Source organism: Vanessa cardui, chromosome 10 (assembly GCF_905220365.1).
Source record: "Vanessa cardui chromosome 10, ilVanCard2.1, whole genome shotgun sequence".
NCBI classification, from domain to species: Eukaryota; Metazoa; Arthropoda; class Insecta; order Lepidoptera; family Nymphalidae; genus Vanessa; species Vanessa cardui.
Genome location: NC_061132.1, coordinates 12,183,365 through 12,199,297, shown reverse-complemented (window position 1 = coordinate 12,199,297; position 15,933 = coordinate 12,183,365). Strand labels below are relative to the sequence as shown.

General features: G+C 38.6%; 1 protein-coding gene across 5 annotated transcripts in view; it reads left to right on the top strand.

Moving 5' to 3' along the window:
* Positions 1-15,933, top strand: part of LOC124532780 (eukaryotic translation initiation factor 4E transporter-like) — a 34,558-nt gene that overhangs the window by 15,010 nt on the left and 3,615 nt on the right. The window contains exons 5-25 of one of the 5 annotated variants that reach the window (XM_047107850.1): positions 19-163; positions 1,081-1,173; positions 1,860-1,925; positions 2,514-2,610; positions 3,167-3,238; positions 4,016-4,126; positions 5,004-5,118; positions 5,564-5,698; positions 6,098-6,207; positions 7,016-7,099; positions 8,046-8,198; positions 8,937-9,018; positions 10,097-10,215; positions 10,630-10,717; positions 11,149-11,208; positions 11,608-11,634; positions 11,713-11,885; positions 12,359-12,487; positions 13,604-13,687; positions 14,256-14,321; positions 15,476-15,557. In XM_047107850.1, coding sequence (XP_046963806.1) covers positions 19-163; positions 1,081-1,173; positions 1,860-1,925; positions 2,514-2,610; positions 3,167-3,238; positions 4,016-4,126; positions 5,004-5,118; positions 5,564-5,698; positions 6,098-6,207; positions 7,016-7,099; positions 8,046-8,198; positions 8,937-9,018; positions 10,097-10,215; positions 10,630-10,717; positions 11,149-11,208; positions 11,608-11,634; positions 11,713-11,885; positions 12,359-12,487; positions 13,604-13,687; positions 14,256-14,321; positions 15,476-15,557 — 2,091 coding nt within the window. Of the gene's footprint in view, positions 1-18; positions 164-1,080; positions 1,174-1,859; positions 1,926-2,513; positions 2,611-3,163; positions 3,239-4,015; positions 4,127-5,003; positions 5,119-5,563; positions 5,699-6,097; positions 6,208-7,015; positions 7,100-8,045; positions 8,199-8,936; positions 9,019-10,096; positions 10,216-10,629; positions 10,718-11,148; positions 11,209-11,607; positions 11,635-11,712; positions 11,886-12,358; positions 12,488-13,603; positions 13,688-14,255; positions 14,322-15,475; positions 15,558-15,933 lie in introns of all 5 variants that reach the window. The other 4 variants (XM_047107849.1, XM_047107848.1, XM_047107851.1 and 1 more) reach the window with 4 other exon arrangements.

The window sequence follows — 15,933 nt, the reverse complement described above, 5'->3', positions numbered from 1 at the left end:
GTGTGTACGGTGTTGCAGCGGGGCGGCGCATCGGGTCGGGGCGCATCATGGTGCGCGACGTGCCCAGCGCCGCGTGGGAGGAGGGCGAGCCGCCGCGCCCGGAGCCCTACCGCCCGGAGCCCTACCGCCCGCCGCCCGAGCGTCGCGCCAACGGCGACCAGCGGTACGCAGACTTTTAATCCTTATTTTACTCAAATGTATTAAAAGCAATGATATTCTAATAAACAGATATGTTATATCCATACTAAACAACAGAAAAAAGTGTGCCGCGCCGGGACCGTTTAAGTTTATTTTTACATTTCGTTAAAAGTAAAAAGGATAGCTTGATAAAAACAATAAGTAAAAGGAATAACTAGATGTTTTAATTACGAAAAACGTATTACGACGTAATTATGATGTATTATAACGTATTACTACGTAAAACGACTAAAGGCAAACGTCCCAATTAGGACGTTTTCTAGTCTTCACTTTTTGCGCGTTAATAACATATCTGTTTACTAAAACATCATTGATTAAAAGTAAAACTACCGTCGGTTTAAAATGTAGATTCTACTGAGAGTAATCGTCAAGAAACTCAGTAGTTACTCGTTTCCAATATTTGAGTTACAAAGTAGTTTCAGTTACATACAATTATGTACAATATATGACGCATGAATGTTAACACTGCAAGTCTATAACTTTGCATCTGACTAAACGACCATTGAGATATATTCGTATGTAATTTCATGTATAATTTAATCGCCATATTGACTTTACAATAATATCCAATGAGTCTATTGTTGACGACACCCGTGGTCGAGTAGTGTGTACGCTGGTTTTCACGGGTACGTCACTTCGAGGTCCCGGGTTCGATTCCCGGCCGAGTCGATATAGAAAAACTCATTAGTTTTCTATGTTGCCTTGGGTCTGAGTATTTGTGGTACCGTCGTTACATCTGATTTCCATAACACACGTGCTTCAGCTACTTACATTGGGATAAGAGTAATGTATGTGATGTTGTCTAATTTTTTTTTTTTTTATTTCCGTCTAAATCTAACCAAGCAAGTCAGCTAGTTAATAGTAATATGTTTCCGTTCCAAGGTACGACCGACGCTCGTTCAACCGAGACTCCTACTCCTCTGACATCAAGAGGGAAAGGGACGATCGATTCAACAACGAAAAACAACGAGATAGGTCTGTATTATTGCTAGTAATAACATCTCTTCGCAAGTGTCGGCATATATAGTGCATAATCAAAATAAACTTTATTCAAGTGTATTTTACAAGCACTTTTGAATCGTCATTTAACAATTAAGTGATGCTACCACCGGTTCGGAAAGTAGATTCTACCGAGAAGAACCGGCAAAAAACTCAGTAGTTACTCTTTTCCAACATTTAAAAAATACAATCATATTAGTTAAATACAATTATATATGTATTTAATATATCCTGCCTGGAAGTCAACAGGTATTAATTCCAAGCTTTTTTATCATCTACAAAATATACTATATATGCTGACGATATTATACTAAAACATGTTGTGTTTTGCTATATCTATTGAAAAACATAAAAAGAAACATTTTGTATATGTATGTTTATACATATATTTTTATGTCCAAGATATGGAATAAGTATATTATTATCAACAATCTTTTTATCTTAAATTATTTCAAATTTGAACACACACACAAACACTGCAGTGTTCCATAGACAGTTAGTTAAATATAATTATTGATTATTTGTTCTCAAAAGAAATGATTTTTTACAAATATATATTTTAATAAAGTAGGCATACATTCAGGCGTTCAATAAAGTAAAAGTAAGATTTTGTATAATTTTCAATATTGATGTATAATAATATAAATGATTTATCGTTACAGAGAGGACAATCGTAGAGGTGGTCGCTTCTCTCAACGACGGTTTGAGAAGGAAGATGAACCAGAATGGTAAGATGTGTAAACATTAAAACTAGACTATATCATTGTATTGAGCTGAGATGGCCAAGTGGTTAGAAAGCATGCATCTTAACCTATGATTTCGGGTTCAAACCCAGGCATGCACCGCTATATATATGTGCTTAATTTGTGTTTATTATTCATCTCGTGCTCGGCGATGAAGGAAAACGTCTTGAGGAAACCTGCATGTGTCTAATTTCCTCGAAATTCTGCCACATGTGCATTCTACCAACCCGCATTGGAATAGCGTTGTGGAATATGTTCCAAGCCCTCTACTTAGTGGGAGAGGAGGCCTTAGCCCAGCTGTGGGACATTTACAGGCTGTTACTTTTTTTTACTTTTATATCATTGCATAGTATAAGACGAAGTCGCTCACCGCTGCATGATTAGATCTTTAAAATTACGCGACGGATTTTGATGCGGTTTTGTTTCTATTAAATATATATGTCGCTAGTAATATATGATCTCTAAAAAATAAATGGTAATTGTGTCACTTTGTATATGGATTTGTGATAAGTGATGGAATTAATGAATTTGGAATGATGGTAAATGATTGAAATGTATTTATTTGTACCACAGGTTTAGCGGAGGACCGACGTCTCAGCTGGAAACGATAGAGTTGCGTGGTTTCGACGAGCCCATCAAGAAGAACGGACCGAACAACAAGGACAATGACGTATGTTCTCGAACATTCTTTATATACACGAACATTAAAATAATAGTATGTAAAGGAAATTTGTTTAAAGAAATTTTTAGAAACATTGGCAATTCTACCACCAAATAGTATAGAAATATAGCTATTGGTCAGTGGACTAGCATATGGGCCACCTGATGGTTAGTAGTCACTACAGCCCATAGACAATGGTTCTGTAAGAAACATTAACCATACCTTTCATTGCCAATGCGCCACCAACCGTGAGAACTAAGATGTTATGTCCCCCGTGTCTGTAGTTACTCCGGCTCATTTTAGAATCTAGAATCTGATTCTAGACTAAGATAAAGCTTTGCAGTGATATCTAGAGTCTAATCCTAAACTCATTCTAATCTAGAATCAGATTCTAGACTAAGATAAAGCTTTGCAGTGATATCTAGAGTCTAACCCTAAACTCATTCTAATCTAGAATCTAGAATCAGATTCTAGACTTAAACAAAGCTTTGCAGTCGTATCAGTCTCATCATGCTAATGTTGCTTTAGAATTAGTATTATTAATGTATGGTGTTGTTTACAGAAGTGGTCGGGCGGTTCGCGTGCGGAGCCCGCTACGCCGCCACTCGAAGCGGCGCAGACGCTTAACAACAGCAATGTTAGTTTCTTCATTATATAACTAAGTTTATCATTATCATTATATAAATAAGATTATCTATACATCAACAACAACAACAGCCTGTGAATTCCCACTGCTGGGCTAAAGGCTTCCTCGCCGTTTGAGGAGAAGGTTTGCAACATATTCCACCACGCTGTTCCAATGCGGGTTGTTGGAATACACATGTGGCAGAATTTCTATGAAATTTGTCACGTGCAGGTTTCCTCACGATGTTTTTCCCTTCACCGCTGAGCACGAGATGAATTATAAAGACAAATTAAGCACATGAATCAGTGGTGCTTGCCTGGGTTTGAACCCGCAATCATCGGTTAAGATGCACGCGTTCTTACCACTGGGTCATCCCGACTCTCGGCCATATCTATGTATATGTATAATAAAATTGGAATGTCTGTTTTGTGATATTAAAATAACCGCTTTTTACTACATATGTATGTATGTGTACATGGTACATATACCAAATTAATAGTTTATACAATTTTTGTCTGCCTGTTTGTTCCGGCTAATCTCTGGAACGGCTGGACCGCTTTTGATGGGACTTTCACTGACAGATAGTTGATGTAATAAGGAGTAACTTAGGCTACGACAGTAACTTTTTTTTGTTAAATTCAAACGCGCATGGAGTCGTATGAGCCGCTAGTTTAATGATAAATTTTAGATAATTAGTAGATCTATAAAGAAAATGGAATAATGATTGAATGAATGATTTTAGATAATTTGTTTATGGATATGTTGTAATATATGATGGTGTCGTTTCAGGATAAAGACTCCGGTGTCGAGAGCAAGAGTGAGGACCAGACGCAACCTGATCAGCCCGAATTCAACCTCGACGAATTCCTCAAGTTCGATTCCATACCGGAAGTACTTACCGTGAGTGTATAATGTATACTTTGCTGCTTATAAACTTATAAAGGACACTCCTATTCAATATAATAGGCTATTTGACTTGTTTTTAAAATCCATTTTATATTATTTATTAGAGGTTAAGGAACCCAGTAAAAGTTGATTTTTTTTTATTTCTAGTACATATTTGACGAAATATATCATATTAAAAATTCCATATTTAAATAGCGCGCGAAAACGCTACTTGGACAATATGGCGCTGCAATGGGGTCGGTGACGTCACTTTGCTGTATTTTAATCTGTGGTACATACAGTAGAAAAACAAGGTTTACAAGAAAGTGACTTCATCATAAGCCCGGCCAATCAGGAGCGTTTTGTGTCACGTGACAAACGTTTGAAAAAATGCATTTTTGTTTATTGATTTTTGAATAAATTAAGTATTATTTTCAAGTTTCGTTAGTAAATAACCAATATACACTGATTACAATAATTCACAATTTATTTTTCGCATTGTCAAATAGCCTATACCAGTGTTTGATAACACAGCAACTAAATATTTTTCAAACCAACTAATACTGATACATACTACTGATATATAATAGAGTATAATATATAACAAGTATAATATATATCTGGGTGGTTGGGTGCTGTGTACGGCGGTTTTCATAGGTACCCCACTCCGAGGTCCCGGGTTCGATTTCCGGCCGAGTCGATGTAGATTTTATCATTAGTTGTCTATGTTGTCTTGAGTCTGGGTGTTTGTGGTACCGTCGTTACTTCTGATTTTCCACAACACAAGTGCTTGAGCTACTTACATTGGGATCACAGTAATGTATGTGATCTTGTCTCATTGTCTCAATGTATGTTGGTATCGTAGTTGTAACCGCGGTAGCGTTGTCCTCAGAACGGCGGCAGCGAGACGGAGGGCAGCCGCTTCAGCCGCTGGTTCCGCCGCGACAGCCCGCCCGCGCTGGCCGCCGACCGCCACTACGAGCGCCTCATGCACAACATGGTCGACGGTCAGTACCTGCCACTGCTACCCTACATACGAAACTAGGAGTCAGGAAAAAAAGAGTAGCCTATGACCTCTCTTGGAGTTCAAGTTTGCTTCATACCAAATTTCATCAAATTCGGTTCAGCGGTTTGGTCGTGAAAGAGAGACAGACAGAGTTACTTTCACATTTATATTATTAATATATATAAATTAGTTAAAGTAACATCAAATCAATTTAAGATAGTGTTTTCGAAGTACCAGGCTATTATAATGAGGGTTGGTGTATACATCTGTAATAGCTTACGTGATGAATTCATTCATTGGCGGTACATTGACGGTGTAATAATATGATCTCTATAGCCGATGGTCTGTGTCTATAGCAATGATCATTATGTGTAATTATCAATATTGATTAAGAATAAAAAGCTTATTATTTAAAGAACGCATTGAGCATGTGTGTCGCTGCGCAGACCTCGACAGCTCGAGCCAGGAGCCGGCGGCGGCGCCGGAGCCCTACGCAGGCTCGCGCGGAGCCCCCAGCGCGCCCGCGCCCTCGCTCCTCGACATGCTGCGACGCGCCAGCGCCGACACCGAGCACAGGCCCGGTACGGACTCCACCATCATAACTTAGTACTTTATTTAACGACTAGTGTGTACACTGGTTTTCATAGGTACGCCACTCTGGGGTCCCGGGTTCGATTCCCGGTTGAGTGGATGAAAAATAAGTTCGTTAGTTTTCTATGTTGTCTTGTGTCTGGCTGTTTTGGTACCGCTGTTACTTCTGATTATCCCTAGCACAAGTGCTTGAGTTATTATATTGAGATCAGAGTAATGTATGCGATGTTGTCCAATATTTTTGTTATTTATATTGTTTATATTTAAAACATTGGGTGTAAGTTAAAAAATATATATTACATTTTTTTTACACTAAAACTCAGTTGATTTATTGAATTTTTATTTACGTTTTTCTTGATTGAAGTATAATCAGCAATTATGAATTTCAGAAATGAACTCAGGGGGCGGTAAGATCCACAGCCTGGAGGAGTTGGAGTCCCGCCTGAGGCCGCAGCCCGCCGCCGTGCACGACCACGACCTGTCCGCCTTCAAGCGACTTGTGAGAACATGTTTTATCATCAATATCCTTTGTCTAACATTTAGGTTTTACGTATAGCCTGTACAGATAACTGTGTCAATTGCTTGAAAAATAGGCCAGTCCTTACACTACCTGCCTGTTACATGTATTGATTCTCGGTAGAAGCATACGGATGTTTGATTTTAGCTCTTGCATTAATTACGGGTTGAAATTGAGTGGCTCTATTCTCTTCTGCCTAAGCTTTTTTACTCTTGATTATAACTTATCATACTTTTGTAAGATAAAAAGTTTCACTAATGCTAACTCATTTGAAAAATCTTCTTACCCTGTTAAGATAACTTTGGCTTTTTTATGTTATATTTTGTAGAATTATAATATAATTAATTAGAAACGCAATTTTAATTGACGAAATTTGGTCGTCACCGTCTGGATTCGACCTGCGATTTTAGTTTGGTTCCAGTTGTGCTTTCCACCTGGACTATCTCTTCTAGTACCTAAACGATGCTGTGAAGGACTTTCATAATATCAATTATTGGTTAATATATCTGTCTGAAAACCAATCGGCAATAATATCAGTATGTACTTCATTCAAGTAGGCTTTTACAAGCATCTTTGAATCGTCATTTAAGAAATGAAGTTTAGCTACAGGTTCGAAATGTAAATTCTACCGAGAAGAACCACCAAGAAAGTCAGTAGTAGTCAGTTAAGTAGTAGTCCAGCTAATGTTCATGTAATGATGAGGTCATGCGGGCCTATTGTAACTTCTCCATCGCGTAACATCGCAGTAGGGAGCACCCAAGTGGTCGGTATGATCCGTGCATGGTTGCAGTTGGCGCAGGTGTCGGGCGGACACGCCGTCACCGCCGAGCCGCCGCGCCCGCAGCCGCCGCCGCAGCCCATGAGCTTGCTGCAGGTACGCCACACACCACCCACCACTCACCACACACCACTCACCACACACCACACACCACCCATCACTCACCACACACCACTCACCACGCACCACACACCACTCACCACACACCACACCCCACACACCACCCACCACTCACCACACACCACACACCACACACCACACACCACCCACCACTCACCACACACCACTCACCACACACCACTCACCACTCACCACACACCACACACCACACACCACCCTCCACTCACCACACTCCACTCACCACACACCACTCACCACTCACCACACACCACACACCACAGACCACAGACCACACACCACACACCACAGACCACAGACCACTCACCACACACCACACACCACTCACCACACACCACCCACCACCCACCACACACCACACACCACCCACCACACACCACTCACCACTCACCACCCACCACACACCACTCACCACACACCACTCACCACACACCACTCACCACACACCACTTACCACTCACCACCCACCACACACCACTCACCACACACCACACACCACACACCACTCACCACACACCACTCACCACACACCACTTACCACTCACCACCCACCACCCACCACACACCACTCACCACACGAATACAGAGCTACTTATCAGTATATACGCGGTTGTGCAATAAACCTATCTCGCTGTTTGGTAGCGATTTGATCCAGACAACTTTAAGGTTTGAAATTTCTATTGTAAGAGAGAATTATTTGGTGCAACAAACTTATGATTACTATTTGTAATAATATACAATATCGTATAAATACATAACTAAGTATAGGTAAATACGTAACATTCAATTGCACAAACATATTACATAAACACACTATAAAGCCAACGGCAAACAAACACTTTTTCTTTCTAATTTTTCTACTCGTGGTTTTCACTCATAGAAACTATGTATTTATATTCACCAGATGCTTAGCAAGAGTATGGAGCAACAGCAGCAACAGCAACAGCACCAACATCAACAGCAGCAACAGCAACAGCAACAACAGCAGCAACAGCAGCAACAGAAAGCGCCGCACATTCCTCAGGAGCTCCTATACAAGCTCCTGCAGGTGCAGCAGGTAAGACTCCAAAACACACACTAAGATCTCAATAGGTTTATAGCTATCATCAAGAATCCAAAACACACACTAAGATCTCAATAGGTTTATAGCTATCATCAAGAATCCAAAACACACACTAAGATCTCAATAGGTTTATAGCTATCATCAAGAATCCAAAACACACACTAAGATCTCAATAGGTTTATAGCTATCATCAAGAATCCAAAACACACACTAAGATCTCAATAGGTTTATAGCTATCATCAAGAATCCAAAACACACACTAAGATCTCAATAGGTTTATAGCTATCATCAAGAATCCAAAACACACACTAAGATCTCAATAGGTTTATAGCTATCATCAAGAATCCAAAACACACACTAAGATCTCAATAGGTTTATAGCTATCATCAAGAATCCAAAACACACACTAAGATCTCAATAGGTTTATAGCTATCATCAAGAATCCAAAACACACACTAAGATCTCAATAGGTTTATAGCTATCATCAAGAATCCAAAACACACACTAAGATCTCAATAGGTTTATAGCTATCATCAAGAATCCAAAACACACACTTACTAGGATCTCAATAGGTTTATAGCTATCATCAAGAATCCAAAACACACACTTACTAAGATCTCAATAGGTTTATAGCTATCATCAGAGTGACCAAAATGCTTACCTTGTCCGACCAATAGGTTTATTATGGTTATCATCAAAGTGACAATAATGCTTACCTTGTGCCGCCCACAGCGCCAGCAGCAGACGGGCGAATGGGCGCCGACCGCTGACCGAGAGCTGCTGCAGCGACCCGAGGCGCAGGCCATCATACACGGTAACAACAACACCAACAGCCTGAAAGTTTCCCACTGCTGGGCTAAGGCCTTTTCTCCCTTTGGGGAGAAGGTTTGGGACATATTCCACCACGCTGTTCCGATGTGTAATGGAAATACATGTACATATACGTATAGTACGACACAAATTAGATGTAGCATCGGAAAATGCAATGGAATGAAAATAAAACCGATTACTGCCGATTTACACAGCCAATAGAAATAGCTCCCTATCGCGCCATTCGACGCTATTCGTCGCTATATATTCACGCGTCAGAGAAAAAAAATGCATGTAAATCGACGCGTCAAATTGACGAATACATTAGGTCATATGATATTACAAATTATTACGTTTGTGCAAAGATCATATTCGCATGAGAAATAAATATTGATAATTTGGGATAGCGTACTCAATTCGGATGTGATCGGTTTTACGAATTTTGCCTATGCGACATCTAAGTTGAGTCGTACTATACACGGTAATGGACACCTTATATACGACATTTTTGTACAAGCAACGCTCGCTATGAATATATTATATAGGCCAACAGTTTTTTTTTTTTTGCGCATGAGTATCTTTATTGTAATATTCAATTTAACTATGTATGCCCACTTTAATTTACCTCAAAGTTGCCACGTTTTTGGCGTCCAAATGCGTTAAAACTCAATGCAATTTTTAATGAATCCAAAGTTAATCCAATTATATCATATCAATTCAAGGTAAAATTAAAATTAAATTTAAATGCTGTCGAAACGCTTGGCCCTTGAAGTAGTGGTGCAAAAAGCTTCATCAAAAGTATAACACCTCGTCTCATTGCCTCCACTGGTGACAGGAGGGCTGGTTCGTTTTTTGCCCAGAGGATCGGAATTGCGATTCAACGGGGAAATGCTGCTAGCATTCTTGCCACCATTCCACGCGGTCAAGATTTATACAGTAACTAGTTTTAGTTCATATTTGTATATATATATTTAAGCATTTAATGTTGTTAATTCTTATGTTAATAAAGAAAATATTCAAGGTAATAGTTATGTTACTTTACCTCTGATTGAAGTAGACTACAGTGTATGACATATTTGCAGGTCTGAAAGCCGGCGAGATAACGGTGCAGCATCTGATGCAGCAACTCGGCAATCCCGGCCTGCAGAGTCGCCATCGTGAGCTGTTGCTAACCATCCTGCGCACGCACCAGCAACGACAAGTATGGCTCACCAACATATATAACATATACGCTAGATATACTTTACGAATAGATCTTCAAAGCTCTATTTCTTATTTTTGTATGAGATACTAAGTAGAAAGAAAAATATTATTACATTTATTATATACGGGATATTTACCATGTTTTTACTAGACCTCGTGAACAAGACATTCGTAGATAATGTCGAAATATCCAGCTCCACCGAATAAAAATAAAAAACACGGTAAATATCCCGAAATTAATAATTGTAATAATAAAAACAATCATGTTAATTTAAAATCTTACTTGTAACTATTATGTACAATAAATAAGAATAACTTGTATATTGTTATTCTTATTTATTGCATAAATATAATCTATTGATTGATATTTTTGACATATAACATCTTATTATATGTAATAAATAAATTGTAGCAAATGGGCGGATCCCCGCTGCCGCCGCACCTGGTGGTACCACCGCCACATCACCAACCACTGAGACTGTCGCCGCTACCACACTCTGGTGAGTAAGAGAAGATAAACATATATTCCGTTTGAAGTACATAAAGAATCATTATTTTAGACTTGAAATAGTTTTGACTGAACCTTACTCTTCAAGGCCAAATACTTTTTGTATTTGGCTTATATACAAAGTATAAATTTATATCGGAGATATATTAGAACGCGAGCATCTTAACCGATGATTGCGGGTTCAAACCCAGGCAAGCACCGCTGATTCATGTGCTTAATTTGTCTTTATAATTCATCTCGTGCTAAGCGGTGAAGGAAAACATCGTGAGGAAATAAACTCAAATTCTCTTCAATGGGAGAGGAGGCCTTAGCCCAGTAGTGGGAATTTACAAGCTGTTGTTGTTGTACTCAGTATAAAATAGTCGAATAGATGTCATAATAAAGACTGCATGAGATTTAATTTTAATTACGCACCGGACGCAGCGTTTTGCGTGTCTCCCATCATGGCGAGTCCCAACACGCTCGCCGTACACAACGTGCCAGGTAGGAACACATGGTCCCCATGTAAAAGTGTCGACACGTTTTATGGGACGTGAGGAATTATGAGGGATTTTTTTAAATAATAATGTCCTCGTTTTGATAAGATTTTAATATTGTAGTGCTGCGCTGATTTCCATTGATTATATGAAAATTTTAAAACAGATTATCAGTTGCCATATGCAGTATCTTGAGTCAAATATTAAAATTGCGAATCTTTGTCTGTTTATTACTTTTTAATGGCTAAACAACTGAATCGAATACTTTTGTATGCCAACCCTAAACCCCGAGCGATAATTGGTCCCCCATAATAAAACTCGTAGTTCTAAGGTGTACGATGATTTATTGAACATGTATTTGAACACTTCTAAAAACTGCTATTATTGTTTGTTTATTTTAAAAAAGGAGGAGGGGAGGAAAGATATAACTCAGGTGATAAGCTTGCACTATTATTACGAAACATTTGTATGTGTTTGTGTATTTAAATGAAAGTGTGAACGTTCGTAACAGGCGTGCCCGCTCGGATACCGTCGCCGCGCGAGCTAGCCGCGCACACGCAATCCATCATGCAGGGCGCTCTCATCAAGAAGAAACTTGAGGAGCAACGCGAGAACTACCGCCGCCGGCACGAGATGCAACAGCATCCCAAACAACCCACTCCCATCTCCTTCACACCCACATCCGTAAGTACCACATATTCACTATAGTCTGTTCGCGTTAAGAATGCAGTGAGTTGTCATTGTTTACCGGCCTGACTCCGCCCCCTTTGACCAATCAAATATTTTCAAATTACAAAGTCAAGTTCACATTTGATTAATTATTAACTGATATTTTTATTTTTATAATTTGTTTTTTTTTTTATTTTTTTATTTATATTTAATTCATTCAAGCTGTACACGTAATAATTAATGTAACCTATAGCTACTAGATGACGTTATGTCAAAATATGTAAATTTCTACATCGCTATGGCAAGATTCGAATAGAACAGCGTGGTGGAATATGTTCCAAACCCTCTCCTTAATGAGAGAGGAGGCCATTAGCATAGCAGTGGGAAATTTACAGGCTGTTACTTTACTTTTACTTTTTATCTATTATAGTGAATTTATTGATGATGACCATCTATGATGTAACGTAACGTGTGTGTGTGTGTGTCAGGTGCTGCGCAAGATGACGGCGGAGAAGGAGGAAGCGGGCAGTCCCAAGTCGTGGGCGGCGGGCGCGGCCGGCCTGGCGCACGCGCACGCGCACGCGCACGCCAAGCCGCACGGCCGCCCCATCGTCAAGGTCACACATCATATATACGCTACATGTATAGTACGACACAACTTAGATGTCGCATCGGCAAAATTCGTAAAACCGATCACATCCGAATTGAGAACGCTAACCCAAATTATCAATATTTATTTCTCACGCGAGTATGAGCTTTGCAAAAAAGTAACAATTTGTTTGTTAAAGTAATAATTGTAATATCATGTGACCTAATATATTCGTCAATTTGACGCGTCGATTTTCATGCACTTGCTTTCTCTGACGCGTGAATCTATAGCGACGAATAGCGTCGAATGGCGCGATAGGGAGCTATTTCTATTGGTTGTGTAAATCGGCAGTAATCGGTTTTATTTTCATTCCATTGCATTTTCCGATGCTACATCTAATTTGTGTCTTACTATACTTTACGAATAGATCGTCAAAGCTCTATTTCTTATTTTTGTATAAGATATTAAGTAGAAAGAAAAATATTATTACAGTTATTATAAACGGGATATTTACCATTCGTAGATAATGTCGAAATATCGAGCTCCACCGAATAAAAATAAAATACATGGTAAATATCCCGAAATTAATAATTGTAAAAATAAAAATAATAAATGTTAATTTAAAATCTTACTTGTAACTACTATATACAATAAATAAGAATAACTTGTATATTGTTATTCTTATTTATTGCATAAATATAATCTATTGATTGATATTTTTGACATATAACATCTTATTATACGTAATAAATGAATTGCAGCAAGGACGCAAGAGTCGAGATGGCCCAGTGGTTAGAACGCGTGCATCTTAACCGATGATTGCGGGTTCAAACCCAGGCAAGCACCGCTGACTCATGTGCTTAATTTGTCTTTATAATTCATCTCGTGCTCAGCGGTGAAGGAAAACATCGTGAGGAAACCTGCATGTGACAAATTTCATAGAAATTCTGCCACATGTGTATTCCACCAACCCGCATTGGAACAGCGTGGTGGAATATGTTCCAAACCTTCTCTTCAAAGGGAGAGGAGGCCTTTAGCCCAGCAGTGGGAATTTACAGGCTGTTGTTGTTGTTGTTGAAGGACGCCTCGCCCGCTCACTTACACGAGTTTTTAAATTGCTAAAGTTGTAATTTCCCTATTTCAGGGTAACCAGAGTGGAACAGCGCCGATGGGCTATGCGCCCGCGCAACCGGACTACCAACAACATTATCTCAATTTACAACAACAAGTAAGCAACTGTCTTTAAAACATTGTACACTTAACACGAACTACAGCAGATTTCAAACACAGAACCTAAGTGCAACTTTGTTTGATACATTGTATAGCACTACAGCTGATTTCAAACACGGAACCATCTCTTATTAATTATGAAACGTACATAAATAAATAAGAAAAATGTATCATTTTAAAGTTGAAAAAAATATTTTGTAAAATTATAATAGGTGTCTAAACTGAATCCAATCTAAGATAGAATTGAGGTAAACTAATGTTAGATTCACGTTAGCCATGATATTTCATATATTATTAATTACAAACAGTTCTTGATTTATATATGTTTATATACGATATTACGCTCTATCCCATTTAATTACATAATATTTTCTTATATTATACTTTCAAAGTTATTGTAAGAACAGCCTGACATTCAAAAAGCCTTTTTTCCAAATGAATATTACAACTTACTCAAGATCTCGGCTAGTACTATCGCGTCAATTCGTCAGACGAGCTTATTTGTTTTCATTCCCACTGTGCTTGGAATAGCCAATAGTTCGTTCTCTAATCTCGCATTTGTTCAGCAGATGACGAATGCGAATCGAGCGTTCCCACACCAGCAGCAACAGAGACAACAAGTACCGAATTCCGTGAGTGTTTATTTATTTATTTAATATCTTATTGCACAGCAAGATGATTTTTTTTTTAGGTTATAGGATGACGGACGAGCATATGAGCCACCTGATGGAAAGTGGTCACCATCACCCATAGACAATGACGCTGTAAGATATATTAACTATTCCTTACATCGTCAATGTGCCACCAATCTTGGGACTAAGATGTTATGTCCCTTGTGCCTCTAGTTACACTGGCTCACTCACCCTTCAAACCGGAACACAACAATACTGAGTACTGTTATTTGGCGGTAGAATAACTGATGAGTGGGTGGTACCTATCCAGATGGGCTTGCACAAAGCCCTACCACCAAGTAAATTGTATAAAGCAGGGTAAAATCTAAAAGTATTCTCAATCAGCCAGCCTTAGATTGGGCTGGATTGAACGTTTGAAGGTGTGCAAATAAAGAAATTATTAAAAAAAATTGTAACCTAATCATGACATGTTTTTGTATCATTGTTTTAATATCATAGAAAGTGGCGTAAACAAAGTTTGACTTTGAAGTCACATTTCGTCGTTGCTCCTGCGAAAGTCGCTATGTGATTTGTTCATATTTTTCGATTGCTGTGCGGCTTTAATCGTTATTTCAATACATGGAAATTTCGATGTATGAGTATCGCGTAGCTAAATTTAAAACATAGTAATGACAAAAATGTTTTTACAATTCGTGTAAAAGGTTCTAAGATTATCTCCAAGTAAAGTAGATTATTTTTGTTAATCTACTATATTATAATTATAAAATAATTCACAATTCAATATAAAAAATATTCAACCAAAAATGTCAAGTCTCCTCTTCTTTATTTTTCCATTGCCATAGTTACATAATTAATGTAATTATGTGACTATGGCCAGTTTAAACTTATGAATTTGAAACGTATTAGTGTATATATTACATAGTATTAAATAAATACATCATAATATAATATATTGGCTAATTAACCTTACACGTGCGTAATGAAATAATTATTAAAACGGTGTAACAATCAAAAAACATAAAAAGTACACATCAACTTTTGCAGGAGCAATGACGTCATAATTGTCACATCAAATTGGTTAAGGTCTAAATTAATTTTTACTCCCAGAGTCGTAGGAATATTGTAGTGTACTGAGCGTCTCACGTGTGTTACAGTTGAACGGTATGGGCGGCGTGTCGCGCGGTGGCACCACCCTGCACCAGCTCCTTGTGCAGTCCCACCAGAGAACGCTCAACGGTCAGTATATCATCCTCTGTTTGCACCAAGTGTTTTAAACGAACTGTATCTTCGTACTCTGCATATTATGATTCGAGGATCTCGTAACGATTTAACCTTGGAAATGAAACGATCGCCAATTAATATAAAATATAAATATAAATATGAGACAACATCACATACATTACTCTGATCCCAATGTAAGTAGCTACAGCACTTGTGTTATGGATATAAGAAGTAACGACGGTACCACACACCCAGACCCAAGACAACATAGAAAACTAATGGTAATCTACATCGACTCGGCCGGGAATCGAACCCGGGACCTCAGAGTGGCGTACCCATGAAAACCGGTGTACACACCACTCGACCATAGAGGTCGTCAAAATTTCATATT